We start from the raw sequence: 21,769 nt of genomic DNA on the forward strand, positions 1-21,769 counted from the left end.
TCCGTCTGAAGGAGGCTGCTCCAACTGGGGTCTTCTGGGGTCTGGAGGGGCTGCTATCTGCACCCCTCCCTTTGACTAGGGTGGACAGCAGGGAGCCCAGGGGCCTGGCCTGAGAGCACAGGTGGGAGGGGGCAGCCCTGGTGCTGGAAGAGGCTGCAGCTGGGTGGCTCCGGGAGGGTTGGCGTTGCCCCCGCAGAGCTGCCTTGGCTGGTGGCGTCGCCGAGACAGCCTGTGGCGACCCCAGGCTGCGGCTGGGTGAGGGCAGAGTGTGGAATGAGGGGAGTCAGCGCTGTGGGGGGCCGGCTCCTTCAGGCAGGTCACCTCTCTGTGCTCAGCACCGATGGGTGCCCCCCATGGGTGGGGAGGGAGCAGATGGGGGTGGATTCTTCCTCACGACACCCTCCCTTAACCCTGGAGGGCCGCGCCCACCCCTGCTTACGGGTGCAGCATGGGTACCTGAGTCTGTCTCCATGGTGATGACGCCCAGCGCCCGACCTTCTGGGACCCCTGATTAACGCCCCCTCCCTGGGCCCTCCTGGCTTCTTCCTCCCTCATCTGGCCTCCCCGTTCCTTCCTGCAGACCCTGGCTGGACTCAGCGTCCCTCCCTGGCTGGACTCAGCATTCCTCCCTCCCTGGCTGGGGGCTGGGTCCTTAGGGTGGGTAGCCTCTGCAGAGAGGGGCCACCCAGGCTGCCCCACCCTGTCAGGCGGCCACTTCCACTCTCTCCAGTCCTGGATCATACCTCCGTGACCCCAGGATGCTCATGGATGGCCTCCTCCTGTCTTGTTGGGGGCACTGTCCCTAAGCAGGTGTGACTTATCATTGGCAGAAAACAAGCTATGTCCTTCCGATCCGCGGAGAGCTTCCCAAGGACAGCGAGGCGGCTCCCCACGTGCCCACCTTACAGTGGACGTCTAACTAAAGACACGCTCAGGGGAACCTGCTTGTCAGCCCAGAAACAAATCACGTCTGCAAATGCCACCACCCAGACCGCTTAGCACTTGGAAGGGATCCTTTCAAATTTTGCACACACAGACACAGAGACACACAGACACAGAGACACACAGACACACAGACACAACATAGAGACAGACACAGAGACACACAGACATAGAGATACAACACAGAGACAGACACAGAGACACACAGACACAACATAGAGACAGACACACAGACACACAGACACAACACAGAGACAGACACACAGACACAGAGACACACAGACACAACATAGAGACAGACACACAGACACAACACAGAGACAGACACACAGACACAGAGACACACAGACACACAGACACAACACACAGTCACTCAGACACACAGACACAGAGACACACAGACACAACACACAGTCACTCAGACACACAGACACAGAGACACACAGACACAACACACAGTCACTCAGACACACAGACACAACACACACACTGACACAACACACAGACACACAGACACACAGATACACAGACACAACACAGAGATAGACACACAGACACACAGACACAACACACGGTCACACAGATACAACACATAGACACAGATAACACACACAGACACAACACAGAGACAGACACACAGACACACAGACACAACACACAGTCACACAGACACAACACACAGACACACAGACACAACACACAGACACAACACAGAGACAGACACACAGACACACAGACACAACACACAGTCACACAGACACACAGACACAACACACAGACACACAGACAGCAGACCTAGACATGCACACAGAGACACACAGACACAGACACAACACACACACACTGACACATACACAGGCACACAGACAGCAGACCTAGACACACACACACAGAGACACAAGGACACACAGACACAGATGCACAGCAGGCACAGATGGCACGCACAGGCACACAGCACATGCAGTGGACACAGCCCACACGAGCACTCCTCCTGGCCTTCTTCCTGGTGCCACTTCATGCCTGACCCGTGGTGCAGCAAGGCCCCAGGCCCATGACACACCGTTCACAGCTGTGTCCCTGGCCCTGTGTTTGAGGGATGTCAGGGCACAGGCTGCAGTCCTTGGGGTGGCATGTGTGGACACTGCCCGTGGCCTGGGTTTCTCAGCTGTTCCCAAGGCACTTCATTAGCACCCTTTGTCCTTAGGGACTTTGTGCGAGTGACCTGTGGCCCTGCATCCTCTGTTCCAAGCACCTTCAGTGGACATCTCTCCTGGGCATGGCCCTGGCCTGTGGCTCAGTAGACGATGAATGGACATGGCCAGCTTCCCAGAGCCTCTGTCCTGGATGGAGTGAGGCAGGGAGAATGGTGGAGGAGGGGTCCAGCCAATGGCCATGCATGGTCCTGGCGATGCTCTGGCGAGCTGAGTCATAGGGGTGGGGCTGCAAGGGGAAGCTCACAGGGTGACGGAGGGTCCTGGAGGGGTGCAGCCCCTCCCAGGGCTCGTGGGACACGGCAGGAGTCAGGCTCTTCTTTGGGACAGTTGCTCCCACAGGGTCTCAGGGTGAAGAGCCCTGTGGGGCTGGGCACGGTGGCACTCGCCTGTAGTCCCTGTGACTTGGGAGGCCGAGGCAGGGAGATGGAAGTTCAAGGCCATCCTCAGCAACTTGGCAACCAAACAACGTAGTGAGACCTTGTCTCTGAATAAGAAATTAAAAGGCTGGAGATGTGGCCGGGGTAACGCAGCCCTGGGCTCAACTCCCAGCACCAACCAAAGAGCCCTCGGGGGTTTTGAGCCACCTGCCACCAAATGCTCTTAGGTGGAGTGACCTGTGTGCGAATCTTGGTTTTCTTCTCTGTGAGTCTCACCCTCCCTCTGCACCATGGCGATGGGCTCTTTCAAGGTCTGAATTCAGTTCTGGAAATTCAAAAAGGAATCTGAAGCCTTGAACCTGGGGCCAGCACATGGTGGGCGGACACTGGAGCTCCCCACCTGGACGCCTGCGAGACCCCTGTGAGGATGCAGGGGCAGCAGGAGGCATGGTGGGCAAGGCGTGGAAGGGCCTTTGTCAGGTTCTGTGTTTGGCTGAGCAGGGAGGAGGGGCTGCCTCGGGGAGCCAGGCTCACAGCTGGCCTGTCCTCCCGGTGCCAGGAGGAGGGAGTCCCTAGCTCCTCCTTCAGAGGAGGGGAGACGGGGTCTGCGTGCTGGCTGCCTGGTCCTGTGCTGCTGGCTGCTCTGTGTGACACGGGCACCCGACAGCCCTCACCTTGGCCTACACTGTGGGAACGGCAGCTTTCTGCCCCCGGGGACAGAACCCCATGCAAGTGGCCATCTGTGGCAGGCTTCTCCCCCTCGGGGGTCCCACGGCCCATCCGTCTGCAGCATGGGTCAGTACTGCGTCCCTCCTGCCACTGCGCCATCTCCCATGGGTGGGCACGCCTCGAGTCCCCCCACGGGTGTTCCAGGGCTGGACCCTCCCGCCACCTGAGTCACGCTGCGGTGGACATCTGTGTCATCTTCCTGTCTCCCTCCTCTTCACTTTCCCTCAGGGCCAGGGAGGAGATTTCTGGTCCCTGTGATGAAGCTGCAGGTGGCCGTGTGGTGGCCCCCGGGGCCGGCTGTGCTAGCTGCACCACCTCACCCTCCATGGCGCGCTTTCCCCACACCTCGCCGCCCTCAAGCTGTCCTTGCCTGTGGTCACTCCTGCGGCCTCCCGGTGTTGGACCTGCATTCCTAATGGCAGTGATGCCGGGCACCCGGCAAGGCGCCTGTTGATATCTCAGTCTCTGTTTGGGGATGGGCCTTCCTCAGTTGGGTTGTCTTCTTGTTGAGTGGCGGTGACTCAGTATCCGGGACACTGTGCCCTTATGAGGTTATGATTTGCAAATATTTTATCCCAAAATTTGTCTTTTCACTGTTCTGCTCATGCCCTCCAATGAACAAGAGTTTTGGATCTCGTTGGATTCCAATTCACTTGGTTTTCTTTTGGCTCATGCTTCTGGTGTCAAGCCTGGGAACACCTTGTCAGACGGGGCTCCTGTGGCCTGGCCTGTGCTCGCCCAGTGGTTTGGCCCGTGAGCTCTCTGAACCACTGTGACGCACACGGTGTGTGATTTGCACACGGAGGAGAACCCGCTCAAATGGGAAGCATGCAGCTTGATAAATGTTTGAAAACTGGAGACACCCATGTCACCAGGAGCCAGACACAGACAGAGAACATGACAAGCCCTAGATGTCCATGGGCCCCTGTCCTTCCCTTCCCCCAAAGCAGTCCCATCCGACTCTGACAATGTGCACCAGTTTTGGCCTTGCTTTGGCGGTGGCAGAACAGGGTCTGTCCTCGTCTGTGTTGTCTTCCGTGTGTGCCTCCATGATGTCTGCCCAGGCGAGAGGCGGTCTGGCTCTGAGGCCGGACCCGCACCCCGGGGTTGAGGGCCTCCAGTCTGGGGATCCAGTGCCCGTGGGCACGGCTTGCGTGTGTGTGCTCAGGGGCGGTGGCTCTGATCCCACCTCCCACCTGCCCGTCGGTGACCTTGCTTGAGCCCCTCCAGTGCGCAGTGTCTCCTGGGGAGAGGGGCTGATGAGGCACCTCGCGGGCACAGCAGGGTTAGAACAATCCAGAACATGACCTGCTTCCACAGGCCTCACCGGCTGTCGCGATAGGCCCCTACTGCTGAGAAGCGTCCAGCCATGCAGGCCTCTGCCCTGGAGGACGCACCCCCCCCCTCGTCCAGCTGTCTCAGAAGTTCTGTGACAAAAGCCATGGGGGCCCCTGGATGGGGTGGATGCAAGGAAGGTCAGAGGTCACAGACTGTGCAGGGAGGAGGGGCTTTCCATCTGAGCTCCGTGACATCAGTGGTGACACCAGTCGTCAGCAGTGACTTCTGCTTCTGAAACGCAGAGCATTTCCCTCTCACATTCGTGCCTGGGAAGTGGGCACCTCTGACCACTAGCCGTGTGAGCCACTGAGACCTCCTGATCACCCTCTGGCCAGGCTCTGTGGTGAGCCTTCTGACCAGAAGAGCAGGCCACTGGTGATCCCAGAGGCCAGGTGCCCTGCCGGAGGCTCACCGTCTGTAGGGTGCTGGCGAGCAGCGTGAACCAGGTGGGAGGGACCAAGTCAGGGACACCTTCAGGGAGGGCTTTCGAGGAAGAGGCATGGGAATGAGGAGAGAATGTTCCGGGCAGCAGCTGGGGGAGCAAGAAGGACAGTGTGAGCAGAGGCCTGGGGATGGACGGCCGGCAGGACGAGGGCAGGGCCCTCACGGTGCCTGGAAAGGGTCCTTTGCCCAAAGCCCTGAGTGGGCCTCGCTGGTTGGCCACACTGGGCCCCACGCAGGGGGGATGACCTGGGTTCCTCTCCAGTTCATGGGGAGAGGCCCGGGTCAGGGAGGGAGGGAGGGGAGGGGCTGGAAGTGCCCTCCTCAGTCGCTCTCGCAGGACAGAGACATCATAGGTTCACATTTGGGTGGTGGGCACCTACCGCTTCCCATTTCAGGTAAGAATGGAGCTTGGGGACGTCCCTCCACCTTCAGCCACCGGCTTGCCCGCCTCGCCTGAGGCCAGCACATGGTCACCACGAGTAACAGTGAACACAATATTTGGGTGTGATTCATGCAGAAATAAGCCAGATCTCATTACGCTCATGTGATCTGTTCAGGTTGTTTCAGTATTGACGTTTACAATCGGGTTTACTGGATTTTAGGAATTATAAAAATAGAAATTGCTAATTGAGTAAGCTGAGGAATCAGAGCCTTGAGAAGAACATCACCGCTCACCATCTCTCACCCTGCCCTCCCGGGGGCGCGCTGCCTGCTCGCTCCTGCCCTCCTCCTTCACCCACCTCCCGTGCCCCTCCTGTGCCCCTCCTGTCCCCTCTGTGTCCTGAGAGGCAGAGGATCAGTGGCCCAGCCTCCCTTGAGCCCGACCCCTCCACAGCCCAGGCCAGGGGTGCCCTGCCTCCACGCAGGACCCGGTGGCCTGGGGAGCTGCTGGATGAGGCTGTGCGGGGGCTCTGGTCATGGTGCTTGTCCAGATCCCTGAGGACCTCAGTGCAGGGCGGGCAGTTCCTCCACCCAGTGCCGTGGCCCAGCAGGGGTCCTGCAGCAGAAACCTGTGTGTGCTTTCCTGCAGGCCGGGCAGAAGCACTACCACCCCTCGTGCGCGCTCTGCGTCAGGTGCGGCCAGATGTTTGCGGAAGGCGAGGAGATGTATCTTCAAGGTAATGACTCAGACATGCAGTTCAGGCCCCAGGGTCAGAGGCTACCCTTGGTGGGGTCCTATGCCACGGGCTGGGCGCCAGCTGGGCTGGCCATGGGTGGAGGGCCCAGGCGAGGGCTGGAGGCGGAGCTGGCGGTAGCTGCTCTCCAGCGTTCGGCCACTGAAGCGTGCCCGTGGAGGCTGTGTGTCGGACAGACCTCCCTTTCTGAGGCGACCATGGGGTGATGTCACACAGGACAGCCTCGTCCCCAGCACTGCCTATTGTTCCCTGTGTCTGTGCCCCAGGGCCCTGAAAGGGGTCCTGTGCTCCCCGGAGAGCCGGGCTCCTCTGCAGGAGGCCCCCACAGTCAATGCTGCTCTCAGACAACGGGGTGGACTGGTGCCAACACCGCGGTGCTGGGCAGCAGCTCAGGGGCACGAGCTGGCATCAAGAGCCACCCAGTTCTGGGGAACAAGGACACTGTCATGACTCTGGTCTTGGCTGGCACGGGACCTCCACGGAGGGACCTGCAGGGAGGCTGAGCCTGTCGGCTCTCTGGCACCCGGGGCCTCCCACACTGCACAGTGGAGACTGGATCTGGTTGGTGGCTTTGGAGCTCTGCTCTCTAACTATGGGACCCTGCAGCAGAAGCCTGGTGGCCCTGTGCCTGGTGGTCCTGTTTGGCCTCCCTGCATGGCAAATCAAGGTTCAGTTTGACAGAGAATCATGCTGTCATCGAAGCCCTGGCGTGTGGATCTGCTGTCCCCAGGGTCTCCAGGCCACCTCAGTAGCTCTCTCCCAGTAAACAGGGGGTCAGGGGGTTGGCACTCGCTGGTGACCAAGGAGCCTGGGCTGAAACCTGACCTAGACACCACCTCTCCCACCATGTTGGCGAGACCTCAGGGCGGCCACCCCTTCATCCCCTGTGGGGTGGAAAGTGGAAAGTTGCCCCCAGATCTCACGAGCCCCCCAGCGGGTCCTCACCTGGGACCAGGGCTCCACACGCTGACTCGGGAGCAGGGCCCCAAGCCCCACACCATGGTCGAGCAAGGCAGCCCCATGGAGAATGTGTGAAGAAGGCCACCTGCCCTTACTGCAGACTGTCACCGGCCTCCATGGCACCTCTGGTGACGTTTCCTCATGGGGGCATGTTCAGGCCACGGTTAGGCGGGAGCCGCGGGACGGGCTGGGTACAGCGTGGGTCAGAGCTTGCCTGCACGCACAGGCCCTGGGTCCATCCCTGGGAGACTGCACGTGCTCTGAGCCCTGGGCTGCCGCAGGCCCCTGTCCTGGAAGCTGGCCAGCAATTAGACATTTTCAGTTTCTAATAATTTTGGTAAGGAGCATCAAGTACTTCTGTAAGTGTAAAAACGGTCGGGAGACATGCGCACCGTGTGCCCGCGACCCACCCCCCTTTAGGAGCCCCCCAGGGAGGCTGAGGGCGCCCAGGAGGCACATCCTCTCCCTGGGCCCTCCACGCACCCTGGGGAGCTCTGTAGCAGGAGGTGGGTAGAGTCCCCTCATCCCACACTGCTATGTAAGCCCCTCCTCTGGGTCAGGCCCTTGTGACCTGCACATGGCCACTGCTGCAGGGACAGTGGGTGAGAGGCGGGACCACAGCAGCCAGCAGAGGGTGCTTGGGAGGGACGGGGGAGCATGGATTGGCCTGAGGCTCCAGGACCCCAGAGGAGAACCCAGTGTCCAGCTCTAGAAGGAGGGCCCCTACGTCCAGTCCCACCCTGTGGGCCTGGCTGACCTCGCGTATGTAGTCCTCTAGGTCCCGCTCACTGTCACCTCTGCCCAGTACTGAGTCCACCCAGAGAGCTGCCAGGTGGCAGCAGCACGTCCTCACAGCCTTGGTTTTGGGGAGGTCGGGTTGCCCTGGACAAGAGCAGAGGGCCAGGACGTGGGGCGCTGGGCCACCCTGTTGTGGGGATGGCGTGGCTGCTGGTGTGGTGCCGGCAGAGCCACCGTGAGGAACCCAGGGCACAGCGAGCCCCGAAGCCTGAATGGGGAGGGGCGGGGCTGGAGCCTGCGGAGCAGACCTGGTGCCCCCGAGGGTCTGCCCACTGGGTCAGCTGAGGAGTGCCCGCGTGCCCTTCTTGGGTCCTGCTTCTGAGCACGAGGCCATGCCAAAGGCCCGCGTCCGCTGGCGCCTCCCGTGGGGGCGCTCAGCACACAGTGGCACCTCTGCTCCTTGTTTCTGCCTCCACCCAAACTGGGCCCTGAGCCTCCAAGGCAGAGGCCCGGCACCAACCAGGGCAGAGGGTGGCCACTTGGGGGTGGCGAGCAGACGTCCCTGCGGGAGGCGGCCCCCCTCTAACCGCTTGCTCCTGGGAATTTGCCGCAGGTTCCTCCATCTGGCACCCGGCGTGTCGGCAGGCAGCCAGAACTGAAGACAAGAGCAAGGTTGGTGGGTCCCCGTCTCTGATGCCACCCCCATCAGGGCACGGTCTCCGTGCAGTCGGGAGGGCGCTGGCCAGTTCCTGCTGACTCATTGGCCAGTGCCCCAGGCCTCGGGGTGGGCAGCCAGGTCTAAGAGGGGCCAAGGGCGGGAGGGGGGAGCAGGTTCCCCGGGAGAGCCCTCATGCAGGTCTGGCAAGGGCCTCGAGGGGTCTTTGCACTGGCCCTGCTGACCTCCTCACTCATCCATGAAAGTCTGGGGATGACTGCACAGTGGGGGTCCCCAAGGTCACCCTTAACCCTGACACCAACTGCAAACGTAGAGCTGCCCCCAAGTCTGATGGTTTAGTGGAAGGGCTCCCAGCCCTCACCAGGAGCTGGGTTGCTCCTGGTCACCACCCAGTACAGGGAAGGACAGGAGTGAAACCAGCCAAAGAGGGAGATGCACCAGCAGAGTCCAGGGGGCTCCTGGCACAGAGCCCCCACTGACCCTCTCCCCACCAAGTCAGGACGCCTCCCCCCCTGCACCAGGCTGGGCCCCCCAAGACTTTCCTGGGGCTGTGACACAGGTGTGATGGGTTGATTCATGGCCCATGTGCCAGGTCAGCTGATGTCACGGGACCCTGGCTCCCACCACACCCCAGTCACGTGGCTGGTCTTTCTGACGTGGCCACCCCCCACCCTAAGCCAGTCAGGCACGGTCAGTCTCTCCATGAACAAAGGTGCTCCTATCGGGTAGGGCAAAGATGACCTTCAGAAACCAAGGGTACAGCCTCGGGTCTCTCTGGGCAGGACCGGATTCTTACCTGTACAGTGCCTACTGTGCGCCAGGCACGGGGTGCAGCTCGGAGCAAGTGGGACCTCGCCCTGCTGGAGCTGAGCTAGCTGGGAGGGCAGGGTGGGCACCCTGCAGAGGGCAGACAAGGGCTGGTGTGGCCCAGCACTGGGGAAACCACGGAGGTCATGAGCAAGGACCACAGGGGAGCCCTCTAGACAGCTGCCTGGGAGGCCTCCAGACCAAACGGCTCAGGCTGAGCACTGGACCAGGAGCCCCTGGGCCAGAGGAGGGCGGGTGGGGTCAGCAGTTAAGACCCGAGGCAGGCCTGGGCCAGGCAGTTCAAGGCACTGCCCAGAGGCTGGTGGTGCCTAGAGGGGGAGGAGCTCCGCACGCCCCAACCAGGCCGCTATGCCACGGCCCTTCCTGCACCCTGCGCTTTCCGCTTCTGCACCTTTGCAGATGCTTTCCCCTGGTGGAGAGTCCTCTCCGCCCCTTGCAACCCAGCCAACTCCTACTTTGGGCTTGAAAGGCCACCTTGGGAGTCACTCCCCAAAGACTTTGCTGACCCCACATCCTCGTCACCAGCCCCCGCTCCATTCCCCTGGGCCCAGAGTAGGCCCTTTCCCTGTCCTGGATGTGTCCAAGCCCCAACGAGGACCTGCTGACTAAGCACGGAACCAGAGAGTGGGCAAAGGCCTCCATAGGCAGGGAGGAGGGCCAGCCAGGCGCCCCATGGGCCCAGCCTGTCTGGCCAGTGGCGTGTGGCCCACAGCTCAGGCCACGTATTGGTGCAGCCTCAGGAGCACAGTCTCCCTGGGTCCCCGCTTCTGCCAGTCAGGGCTGTCCCGAGGCCTCGTCCAGTCCACCACCCATCACTCCTGAGCCCTTTTGCAGGGGAACCTTGAGGGGGCGGCACCATTGTGACCCACCGCAGCACGTGGTTGGGACACAGGAACTAGCAACCATCCCTGTGGGCAGGAAGCTGGTGTTCAGGGCACACCATGGACCAGGGACGGGGTCCAGAACAGGCCTCTCAGAGAGAAGCCTGTGGTCTGTCCAGTGGGCCACCAAGAGCAAGAGCAGCAGTGGCCGTGAGGAATCAGGTTGGACGGGTGGGCGGAGGCCTTGGGAGGAGGCGCAGGTGGGGCAGCTCCCTGGGGCCCGGGTCCCTCCTCGGTAGCTGTCCTCTGGGAGGAGCTCTGCGGATGGGTCCCGATCCTGGGCTTCTGGGGTGTGGTGTCAGACCCCGCTGGGCCTCCGTAGCCTGGAGGCTGTGGGCACTACCCACAGAGACCCCGTCGTCCTCTTAGTGGCTCATTCATCAGTAATCACCCGTGCCTTCCTGGGCATCCCTGACCTGGCCACAGGGTGCTGACCACTTGTGTGTGGGACCCCTGCCAGGGCCAGCTGAAGGGACCTGGTGGAGACCCCAGCCATGCTCCTACATGTGGGTGGGGGGGTATCCTGTCTCCTACGAATGACCCCAGCTAGAAAGGGAGGTTCCCCCAACCACAGCCAGCCCCCAAGGACAGGGTGGAGTGTCCTGTGCAGCTGCAGAGTGGCCCGGGCTGCAGGTCAGGGCTGACAGCAGTAGCAGCCTCAGCATCAAGGGCAGCTCTGCTGACCTCTGAGCCCCAGCCAGCCAGGGGGAGGCCCCCTGAAGGGATGGATGCTGCCCAAGGGGTCCTTGTCCTCCCGGCCTGTGCAGGTGGGTCGGCTTCCTGGCCCTGTCTGAAGAGCTTCTGGCCAGTTATTTTGTGGATGAGGCTGCTGCCTGCAGCCAGCTATGGGGCGAGTGGGCACCCAGCAGAGCTTCCCTTACTGGGGTGCTAGGGCCAGGTTCAGTTCAGGTCCCCTACGGGCCAGTTCTCCTGGGCACAGTGGCTGCCTGGCCTGGGGCGGGAGAGCTCACCTCCCCTGGTGGCTGGGCCGCAGCCCGAGGAGGGCATCTACATCACGGCCCCCGACGTCTGCCACTGAGGTGGAGTGGCTCCTGTGTTTCCAGGAATCCAGATGAGGAGTCCTCGCCTGTCGGGGTGGGGGTGACTTAGCTATCTCTGTAACAGTGCCCCTGCCACCAGTCTTGGACGGCCCCAGGACCCCCAGAGGAGCTGGCTCCACCCTGTCTAGGAAATAGGCCTGAGCTTGGATCCTTTAAGGACCTGACTGCCTGGCTGCCCCTCACCACCATGAGGCTGGGGCCCCTGAGAAGAGGGGAGATGTATGTGGGCTCTGCCCAGGGTGCTCAGCAGACTTCAGGAGGTGTGGTCCTGATGACCCTGTCCCGGGGTCTCCCTGGGCATTTGGTCATGTGATCGTCAACATATAGCCCCAAGTATCCTCTGGGTTTTGGAATTGGTTGCCTGGAGCCCAGGAATGCTAAGACGCATGGGCTCCCTGTCCTTGGGGGCCCCATGTCTAGTGTGGGGACAACGTGAGACCGGCTGCTCTGCGGTACAGAAGAGCCCAACCCAGCTGGGCAGGAGACAGAGCTGGCCTCCTGGGGCTGAGCCTCGATGCTCGGCCAGTCCTGGGCGCTGGGTCCTGAGTCGGAGCAGCAGGAGCCATGCAGGGACCAAGGAAGGTGAGGGGCCATGGCAGGGCCGGGTCCCTGAGCTCATGGAGAAGCTGGAGCTGAGTGGCCCATCAGTGTGAGCCACAGGGATGCTCCGCCTAGACAGCTCCAGCTCTGGCCAGGGCTGGTGACTTCAGAGGAGGACCTGGCCAGCCAGGCTGGCTCCACCGTGTGGCACCTCCTCTTCTCCTCTGGAAACCCCAGCAGTGTCTCTGGTGTGGGCTCTGAGTTGCTCACTGTGGGTGGAAGCCTGGGAGGTGGTCAGAGACTGGGGGCCACTGAGCAAGGCAGACGGGCTTGAGCAAGAAGGTCCCCCAGAAGGCAGGTCAGCAAGAGCCGTGGAGGAAGCCCGGGTGCCGAGACGCAGCCTCTTCCACAGTGAGCTCGCCCTGCGCCTCGGCCCCGCCTGGTCATGGGGTCAGAGTCAGCGAGACTCCTGCGTGTCCTTACTGAGACTCTCCAGTCACAGTCGTGGGACGGCTGCATTCCCAGGTCTTGGAGCTGGCGAGCTCCAGGCCTGTCCACCTCTCTGGGTCTGAACGAGGCGCTGTCACTTGGCCCTGGAGAATGCACGATGCTGAATCTCACTGTGAAGTTCCGCAGGGCAGATTGGAGTGGGGAGGGGAAATCAGAATGGCTCTGTCTTCTCACTCCAGGGACAGTAGCCTCACTCCACACCTAAGTGCCCTGGCTGACCATGAGGCAGGACCTGCCCGCTGCCCTCTGCCCACTGTGCAGAGTAGGGAGCTGGGTGCAGAGAGGGGTCACATGCCGCAACCCATGCTCAGGCGGAGTGACGTCTGCACCTGGTCCTGCAGGGCTTGCTGAGCGGGGCAGAGATGCCTCCTACCTTGTGCCAGTCTGTGGTCAGGGAAGGGCTCCTGTTGGGGCCTCCTCTTGAGCCCAGCCTGCAGGGAGCAGTGAGGTCCAGCTCATGACTCATGACTCACAGGAGCTAAGCCTCAGAGGTGGGAAGCCCTCTGCTGGGGGTTCTCCGTTCTGTAGAGAAGCTGACTCGAAGGTGTTTCCAAAGCAAGAAATTGATGCAGACATTTGGGGCCAGTACAGGACGCAGCCCCACCACAGGGGCAGCAGGAAGAGCAACCTGAGTTATGGTCTGGAAGTGTGGCCGCCTTCCCTGCGAGCAGCAGAGGGGTCTTTTGAGGTGCTGGAGTGGCCGAGGTCTTGGGCCACCTGAGCTCTGGAAGGTGACCCCAGGCTGCCACCCAGAAGCCTGTGGTCTGAGGGTCAGGCAGGCCCTGAGTCTCTGGTGTGCAGCCGGAGAGGGCAGGGCTCCAGGAGGGCCCAGCATGGTCCTCACAGGTGACTGAGGAGCATGCCGAGGGGATGCGGTGGGCACTGTGCCTGAGCCTCATGCCTGCCCTCCTCTCTCCCTCTAGATGCAGAGCCCTATCTGCAGCCAGGCCCGCCCAGGCACCGCACCCCGTGCCCTGCAGGTTTGTGCCTGCGCTGCCGTGTGTGGCTGTGCCCGGTCCTGGTGTCCACCTGTCCTTGCTGGTGTCATGCTGAGTGCAGGAGCTGTGCTGGGGTCTGGGGCTCGCCCTGCGCACTCCTAGGGCTCCCTATTAGGGCCCTGCGCTGGGCGCTGGGCCACGCGGAGCCCCCGTCCTGCAGCTCTGAGGCTGCATCTGAGGTCAGGGCAGGGCGGGGCGGGGCAGGGCGGGCTCCTCTCTCCTGGGTGGTGGACAGCACCCCCGTGTCCTCACGTGTCTCCCTCTGTGTGCATCTGTGTCGTGATCTCCTCTTCTCCTGAGGGTGCCAGGCAGACTGGATGAGGGCTACCCTGTGACCCTCATCTGAAGTCCCTCTGAAAGACCGTGTCTCCACACAGCCACCCTCAGAGGCCGTCGGGGCTAGAGCTCAACATGGAGACTTGGGGGACCCAATTCAGTCTCTAACACAGGGCACCTCCCAGGCTGCCAGTGCCCACTGCAGGCAGATGGGCACAGGACTGGACAGACCATCAGGGAGGGTCAGGAACAGACCCGTTAGTACCAGGAGGCAGGAAGAGCAGCAGGCCCCTGGGAGCCTCAGCGCGGGACCCAGCTGCAGGGAGAGGGAGCCCAGGCTCCTGGCTCCGAGGGGGAGGCCCTGGAGGGAGATGAGTTCCTGCCGGGTGGGGTGAGGAGGAGGCCCCGGGGGTGGGACAGATGCCAGCTACAGCCAGAGGGGCACTGGAGGAAGTAGACAGCAGGAAGCCCTTCAGCCCCGGGCAGCAGCAGGTGGGAGGAGGGGCCCGGTGCCACCAGAGGAGACGGCGCAGGTCTCAGGCACCCAGCAGTTGGAGCCCAGGCACCGAGGGCTTGATGTCAAGGTGCTTGGCCCTGACTTTGGGGAGGACCAGCCCAAGACACTGAGGGTTAGGAGCAGCTGTCCCTGGTGGTGGCCAGGGGTACGGGGTCAGCTAGAGAGCACTGCCAATGGTGGAGGCTGCCAGGACATCAGGAGGCGTCTTGAGAGGCCACACGCCGACCCTGCCCAGGCGGGACAACCTCTCTGCACAGTGGACAGTGGGTAAAAGAGGACGCCCTGGCATGGGCAGAGGGTAGGGCGCAGCTCACCCTCTCCACGGGGGAGGCTCTGTGCGGGGCAGCCCCGGAGCGCTGCCAGCCTCCAGCCCGTGGGCCGCTTTGCCTATCCCCGTGTGGCCTGCCGTGTTGTCTGGCCGTGGCCCTCCCATCGCTCGTCCAAGCCCGTGTGTTGGTGAGGGCCCTCCGGCCAGAGGAGGCAGAAACTAGAAGCCTGGTGGGCAGCGCTGCTGCAGAGTGGTGGCCGCCCAAGTCCAGCTGGGACCCTGCTCAGCCTCCACCGCTCTCTCCCCAGGACACCAGGACTTCCTCGGAGAGCATCGTCTCTGTGCCCGCCTCCAGCACCTCAGGGTCTCCCAGCCGCGTCATCTACGTAAGTGGGGCCTGGGTGCAGTCGCCCCGGGGTGGCGGGGAGGCCGTGTTCTGGCTCCTCTCCTGGGCACTCACTCATGCAGATCTCCTGGGGTCCAGTCCCCCGGATCATACCCCAGCTCTCTGGTGACCAGAAGGCAGAGGGATGTCACCTACAATGGTGTAAACCAGCCCCATGGATGGCGTCAGGATGTGCCAGGCGGCACGTGGGGAGGGACAAAAGTGAAACCTGTGAGCGAGAGGTTGACACCACTTGTCACACAGCAAAACTTGTCTCTCAGAGAGCCCCAAGGTGCCACACGGGGGATGGCTTATCAGGGGAAGGAGTCCAGCCCCTTATGCTGCCCTTATGCAGAATGGCAGGTGACATGGGACCAGTCACTTCTGCAGTGCCCCTGCCGGCCAGACCAGGACCCCGGGGTCCCTGCAGCGTGGAGGGTCCGATTTGCTCTTCTCTGCATTCTCCCCACCCTTCCTCTCTGCAGTGGTGGAACACAGATTTTCTCCTGCTGTAATTCTTAAGGGTGATAATAATGAACACTCTTTTCCTTGGGTAACTATGGCCTGTCACTGGCCCGAAGGGTGATGACACCATGGTCCTTTGGGGACATCTCCTCTGAGACTTAGTGTGAGGTCATCAAACCTGCTGTGTGATCTCAGGTGAAACAGTCTCCTCTCTGAGCCTCTGACGGTCATCTGTAGGATGCGGAGACTGCCCCACTGTCCAGGGCTCACTGAGGTATTTCACAGGAGGCTCTGGCCCAGAAGGAGGACGTAGGAACTGCTCACTGCTAGCATTGTTAGGAGTCTCCGCCAGCTTGCTCCGCTGCCATGACAAGGACCTGGGGCTGAGTGTTTGGACGAGGAGGCGGAATAGCTCACAGCTCTGGAGGCTGGAGTCCAAAGTGCAGGCAGCCTGGTTCCTCCTGAGGCCTTTTTCCTGGGCTGGTGGACAGTGCCTTCTTCCCCCTCACAGGGTCATCCCTGTGCCTCTCTGTGTCCTGACGGCCTCTGCTAACAAGGACACCAGGCATACTGGATTAGGGCCACCGCACAGACCTCATCCACCTTAAGTACCGCTGTAAGGCCCTGTCCCCAAACAGTGGCATTCAGAGTCCTGGGAGCTGGGACTGCACCATAGGGATTCAGCCCTCAGTGCCACCGTCATCGTCATGAGTAATGCTACTCATCAGGACTGAGGATGTACATTGGACGATGTTTGCAAAGTGCCTCGCAGGGCCTGGCACATGGAAGGTGCTCCCCAGATGGCACAAAGGGCCTGGTGCATAGTATCTGCTCACTAAATGTGTGCTTAAATAACGGCCCTTGCAAGGGGCTTAGGTTATGTAGTGACCACATAACCATGCAGCGAGTGGTGACAGTAGCCTCCAATGTCCCAACACCGCTTTCAAGGCCACACAGAAATGGGCTTCAGACCCAGGCTCCCTGATCCGATGTCTGGGCTGTCTCCAGGGACTCCGCTGCTCCGTGCTGAAACCACCATCGCCGTCCTTTCTTCTCTCACCAGGTAGTCACTAGCACGGCCAAGCTCCGAGACCCCCCTGGCCCAGGGAACCCAGCTGGGATGGGGCTAGGCTGTGACCGTGTCCTCCAGGGACTTCCAGTCCACTGAGCACTTGGCTTCAGGTGGGATGGGGGCCAAGGAAAGGTGCAGGACTCTGGTGGGTGAGGACTCCCCTGCCAGAGTGTCCACACTGTGTCTGAACTCGGCGGAGCTTCCTGCTGGGCAGATAGGGGCGCCTGCTTCAGTGAAAGATGCGATGGTATCCAGCACCCAAATCTAAACTACCAGCTCTTAGGTTGACACCATGAGCAAGCACCGGCCGTGAACAGTGGGCAGCCAGGCCCCAGGATGCCCTGCCCCGCAGCCTTCTCTCAGCCTCAGAGCCCACTGACTAGGTGGGCGCCTGGCCTGCACCCAGGGGTGGCTCAGAGAGCTGCAGACTCACAGGTTCCTGGCCTTTCACACAGCATCTGAGCAAGGACACCACTGCCCAGGAGCTCCCAGAGCCCAGGAGGCCCACAGGCCAGAACGCCCCAGTCTGTCTCCCAAATCAGGCAGTGGGCAATCCCTGTGCTCGAACTCCTTCCTGGGACATGGCCGGCTGGAACAAGCCCTCTTGGCTCCGAGTGGGGCCCGGCTTGTCTTTCCATCCCTGCTGGGGGTGCCCACCCTGGCTGGGTGCAGGACACACGCCTGGCCCCAGGAGGGTGAGCTCATTCCATGGCCACTCAGGCTGCAGCACAGGACACCAGTGCCAGCTCCTGCCAGCCAGGATACTGGTCATCAAACGCTGTCTCCCCTGCTCGCCCCGGGCAGGCGGAGATGGTCTCCATCACGTCCACGTGGCAGAATTCCTGGGGTGCTTGTTGTCTCCTGTAGACCTGCACTTGGGGCAGCAGGCGGGGCCTCATTTACCTTCACATCGGGGCCAGACCTGCACACAGCACGGGGACTCTCACGATGATCTGTCCACTGCCTCCTCTATTACACAAGTGGCCTTCCCAGGAAGGAGCAAGCCTGGGAGCCTGGGCACAGGAGGCCGTGGGGCTACAGGGCCACCCCATGGCTGTCTGTCTTTGTGGACGGGCGGCCACTGGGCCATCCACCTCCAGCAGCCCGCCAGCCCTGGGCCCACTGCCAGGGACAGGAGGCCTGAGGACAGAGGGGACTAGCCTGGGGCCAGGTGCCTCCCAGACCCAGGCCCTGTGGCTACTCAGGGAAAGCCCAGAGGACAGGTAACTGAGGGAGGTGAGTGTGGGCGGCATGGCCTCTTAATGACCGGAGAAACTCAGGTCTGAGGCATCTTACTGGAGCCGTGACCGCTGAGGCCCACTGCGGTCCAGCGAGGCACCAACCCAGCGGGCGTCCCCTCTACAGGAGACGAGACCCACAGAGCTCTGCCGACTTTGGCAAATGCTGCAGTGACTTTGATTCATTTTGTCCAGGGCGCCCTGAGCACTTGGCCATGACAAGCTTGGAGTTAGGGGCAGGGGCTCAATGAGGGATTAAATGGGGTCCGGGGACCCTCTAGTGTTGTCTGGGTCACAGACGAAGACCAGTCCCTTCCCAACAGGAAGAAAATAAAACAGCTCCTAGATGGGGAGGACCCTGAGGAGGCCCTCTGGAGCCTGAGAGGCGGGAGGCCAGGCAGGGGAAGGGGTCAGCAAGAGCAATGGACTAGTGATGGGGAACTGCAGGGGTCAGGGTGGCGGGTGTGAGCGGGGAGCAGGGGCCCAGGCTGAGCAGGCAGGAGGGCCACACCCCGAGTCCTGGGCTCTGGTCTCCCTACTGCCCCCAAAGGCAGAGGAACGCCTGGAAAATGCTGGCAGGCTGACCACCATGACTGCACGTGGACGGCTCGGGGTTGGACCTGGGGTCTCCCGCCCTGTCCTGGGCTCCAGAAGGACCAGCCAGAGTCCAGACCTCAGGCTTCCTTCTCGCCCTGGGCCATGCAAAGAGCAGGTTGGCCCGAAGGCCCGGAGTCCTGGCAGCGCCTGGGTTGCCTGTTGTCAGGGAGGGCTTGCTGCGGGAGGCCAGCCAGTGCTGCTGGCTCTGGAGATGGCGTGTGGGGGGGGGTCTGGCCACAGCACACGGTGGGCGAGGGGAGAGGCTGCGGGCAAGCAGGCTGGGGGCAGGAAGCCCTCGTTCAGGGGCTCCTGTGGGACTCACAGTGGCCCCTGAGGAAGGGCTGCCTGGGTTTGAGCTGTAGGAGTATGGGGTGAGCTAGGGAGACTCCCCTACAGCAGGACAGGACAGGGGAGCACAACAGCAGAAAGCATAGACTCTCGGGTCGATAGCACCATGCTGCCCCTGCTGTGTGACTCTGAACAAGTTGTCCAACCTCTCTGGGCTCCTCATCTGCCATAAGGAGTTGCTGTGAGAGTTTCTGTCACAGACCTGCTGTAATATTTTGTGAGTTCACAGTAAAAGGTGGCAGTTGTCTCAGGTCCAGCCTGTGTGTCACCTGCTGCTGCTACTGAGGGTGTCTTCTTGCAGCCCCTGCAGGAGAGGCCTTGAACAGGCTGCTGTGGGCCAGCAGTGACCAGATCAGAGCACCTGTGGCTGGAAAGTGCCCCAGGCAGCCCAAGGACCACCCAGGGCCAGAGCAAGGGCCAGGGCCAAGGTCAGGGCCAGGCAGTGGGCAGGCGGGCGTTGGAGCTAGTGTGCCAGCATAGGGCAGAGTGGGAGCAGGTGGGCAGAGTGGACCAGGTGGCAGGCGGCCAGGCGGGCACCCTGAGAACAGCCCTGCAGCACCACAGGCTGGGTCAGCAAGCCCCAGTGAGCACCTTCTGTGGACAGGTGCGTGGGGTCCAGGGCCAACCCATCAGATGCCCGGGCTCACGCGTGCCAAGGTGCGTGCACCAGCGTGTGTGTGTGTCTGTGTACTCACCGGGTGGGTGTGAGGGTGATCGTGTGTGTGCATGCAAGTTTCTAGTGGGTCCGTGTGTGCAAGTAGGTGTGCCAGTATGCAGGTGTGTGCTGAGTGCAGGAGTGAGTGTGTGGGCCTGTGGGTGCCTGATTGTGGGTGTGCATGAGTGTGCACTACCATGTGGGAGAGATGCCGTGTAGGCACGTGTCCCTCTGCAGTCAGACTGCACATCCTCCGTGAGCATAGACATGCACTGGCTCCTGTGTGCGTACGTGAATGTGAGCACATGCGTGTGTGCCTATCCTGCATCTCACCGTCTGGCAGGCCTTTGCCGGGCTCATGGGTCTCGACCTCTCCTCCTGGGAGCCCCTTTGTTGACGCAGTTGGAGAGAGCGTGCTCAGGACCGCGGGGCCCTCTGGAGGCTGGCACGGGGCAGGCTGTCCCAGCTGAGTCCCCTGCCCCTGGGCAGTGTCCCGGCTCTGGGCTTGGGGCGGCTGCCACCTGGGACCTGGGACGCGGGTCACTTCCTGCCTCTGCTCTGTCCTCCCTCAGGCGAAGCTTGGAGATGAGATCCTTGACTACAGGGACTTGGCCGCGCTTCCCAAAAGCAAGGCCATCTACAACATCGACCGCCCAGACATGATCTCCTACTCGCCCTACGTCAGCCACTGCGCGGGCGACAGGCAGAGCTGCAGCGAGGTACGGCCTCCGCGTGGCCCGTGGGCAGGAGCCTCCCTCACGGGGGCATTCTGATGGGATCCAGCCAGTGTCCTTCCCTCTGCGGGCTCCCCAGGCCCTCGGGTGACCTGCCACACCTCACTCACTAGTGCCCAGCGCTCTGGCTCTAAGCACCCCTCACTGAAGGGCCTGCAAGAGCCTCGTTAAAGGAGCAGGCAGCAGGCAGCAGAACAGGCTGCCGTTGGGAAGGGATAGAAACTGGGTGAGAATCTCTGGCTCCTCCTGAGTGCTGGAGTATTGTCATGAAGCAGGAAATGCAGTTTTCCTGGCCAGGACTCCCCGGCCGCACCCAGCCCCGCCAGCCAGCACGCTCCCGCTCTCCTTGGTGAGTCCCGAGCCAGATCCACCCCCTGGTGACCAGGAATTACTTCGCAGTGTTGCTGGAGCGTCCTCTGTTACTTGGTGACTTCTAAATGAGGCCGCCCTTCTGCATCTGACCTGGATTCATTGGAGGTTCTCGCTGCTCCTTCTGTGGCTCTGAGATCTCGGTGTCCCTGTGGCCGAGGTGCTGGGCCGCGGGCCTGAGCGTGTAGCCCGAGTGTAGCCAGGCACAGGTGCTCACAGGGCAGGGACACCGGGTCCTTTCAAGCATGATTCCTTTGGTCCTCCTCATTCTGTGACTTCTCAAAATGAGGAAAATGAGGGCTGAGCCCCAGGCACCGTGCACAGCAGGTGGGTGCAGGGAAGTCCAACCTGGGCCTGGTGTGACCAGGCACCTGCTCAGGTCACAGCTGCCGGGCACAGCTGTGGGGCTTTGGGGGCCAAGCAGGAGAGAGATGACTCAGGGATAGCAGGTGCCCCTGCTGACCACGAGAGCCTGAGTGTGTGGTGACAAGCCTCACTGTTACTGAGAGACCCCAGGAAGGGTGAGGCAGGGGGGTCCAGCCTGTACCCCCTGCCCGTGCTCCGGCCCTAGGTTCCCGTCACCCTCTTTCCCCTGGCCCCCTTCCCCTCCTTCCAGAGAAAACCAGAGTGTGGCAGGTGTCCTGAGCCTGCAGTCTTCCGTTATGGGAAGACGTGTGTCTCGAGAGCTGTGGGGCATGGCGAGTGGCCAAGCCAGGCTCCAAGCCTGGGAGCCCCTTTCTCTGGGTGCCCTGGACCACATTTTTCCAAGAGTCCTGCAGTCCATTCTGCGTCTCCTGGGGTGGGTTCTTTCCCGTGTGGAGGCTCACATCCAGGTACACCTTGACCCATGTTGCCTGCCGGTCCCCAAACCACCCCTTCACCCCCAAAGTAGTGCCTAGTGTCACAGTGCTGACAGGTCACTCTGTTGTGTCCACAGTCTCCTCAGTTGCTCTCGCCAACGCCGACTGAGGTAACCACCCTCCTGCCTGTGCCCTGTTTGCTATGGTGCTGCTGCCCACCTGTTATAAAGATAACCAGCCACGGCGCCCTGGGAGGGCCTCAGGCTCCTGGCTGCAGAGCCTGGGCCTCAGCCCCCAGGGCTCGGGCACCTGACTTAGTGTTGGTTATTTTTATAATCACGCCTCGTCTGCATGCTTTCCTGTGCCTGCCAGCCCCACCCTCATGGACGCCTGGACACGGCAGCACCTGAGCGGGTTGTGGTCTGGGTCATGGCTCCCTGGGTTAGTTCAGGTTCACTTGATGCCCAAGCAGGGTGCACGGGATCTCCTGGCCCTGCAGGGAGCACTCTGGAAACATCTCTGTAGCAAAAACCTTTCTCCTTAGCCGTCTGGGACATTCCTGTTTCTCAGAAATTGGTCAGTGAGGTGGACTGTAGCCCACCAGGCTGCAGCTTGCACTGCGGCGCAGGGAGGGGCAGGTGGGGTATCACAGGACCCAAGAGCAAGGGACAGC

The 21,769-nt window shown here is 61.8% G+C and overlaps 1 protein-coding gene across 13 annotated transcripts in view; it reads left to right on the forward strand.

Moving 5' to 3' along the window:
• Ablim2 (actin binding LIM protein family member 2) overlaps nucleotides 1-21,769 on the forward strand; it is a 136,719-nt gene that overhangs the window by 67,971 nt on the left and 46,979 nt on the right. For 5 of the 13 annotated variants that reach the window (XM_076865303.2, XM_076865302.2, XM_076865307.2 and 2 more), the window contains exons 7-12: nucleotides 6,075-6,162; nucleotides 8,492-8,550; nucleotides 13,298-13,354; nucleotides 14,742-14,819; nucleotides 19,766-19,912; nucleotides 21,234-21,266. In XM_076865303.2, the coding sequence (XP_076721418.2) occupies nucleotides 6,075-6,162; nucleotides 8,492-8,550; nucleotides 13,298-13,354; nucleotides 14,742-14,819; nucleotides 19,766-19,912; nucleotides 21,234-21,266 (462 nt within the window). The remainder of the gene's footprint in view (nucleotides 1-6,074; nucleotides 6,163-8,491; nucleotides 8,551-13,297; nucleotides 13,355-14,741; nucleotides 14,820-19,765; nucleotides 19,913-21,233; nucleotides 21,267-21,769) is intronic. The other 8 variants (XM_076865306.2, XM_076865309.2, XM_076865313.2 and 5 more) reach the window with 3 other exon arrangements.

The sequence above is a fragment of the Callospermophilus lateralis genome, chromosome 8 (genome assembly GCF_048772815.1).
Source record: "Callospermophilus lateralis isolate mCalLat2 chromosome 8, mCalLat2.hap1, whole genome shotgun sequence".
Classification (NCBI taxonomy): Eukaryota; Metazoa; Chordata; class Mammalia; order Rodentia; family Sciuridae; genus Callospermophilus; species Callospermophilus lateralis.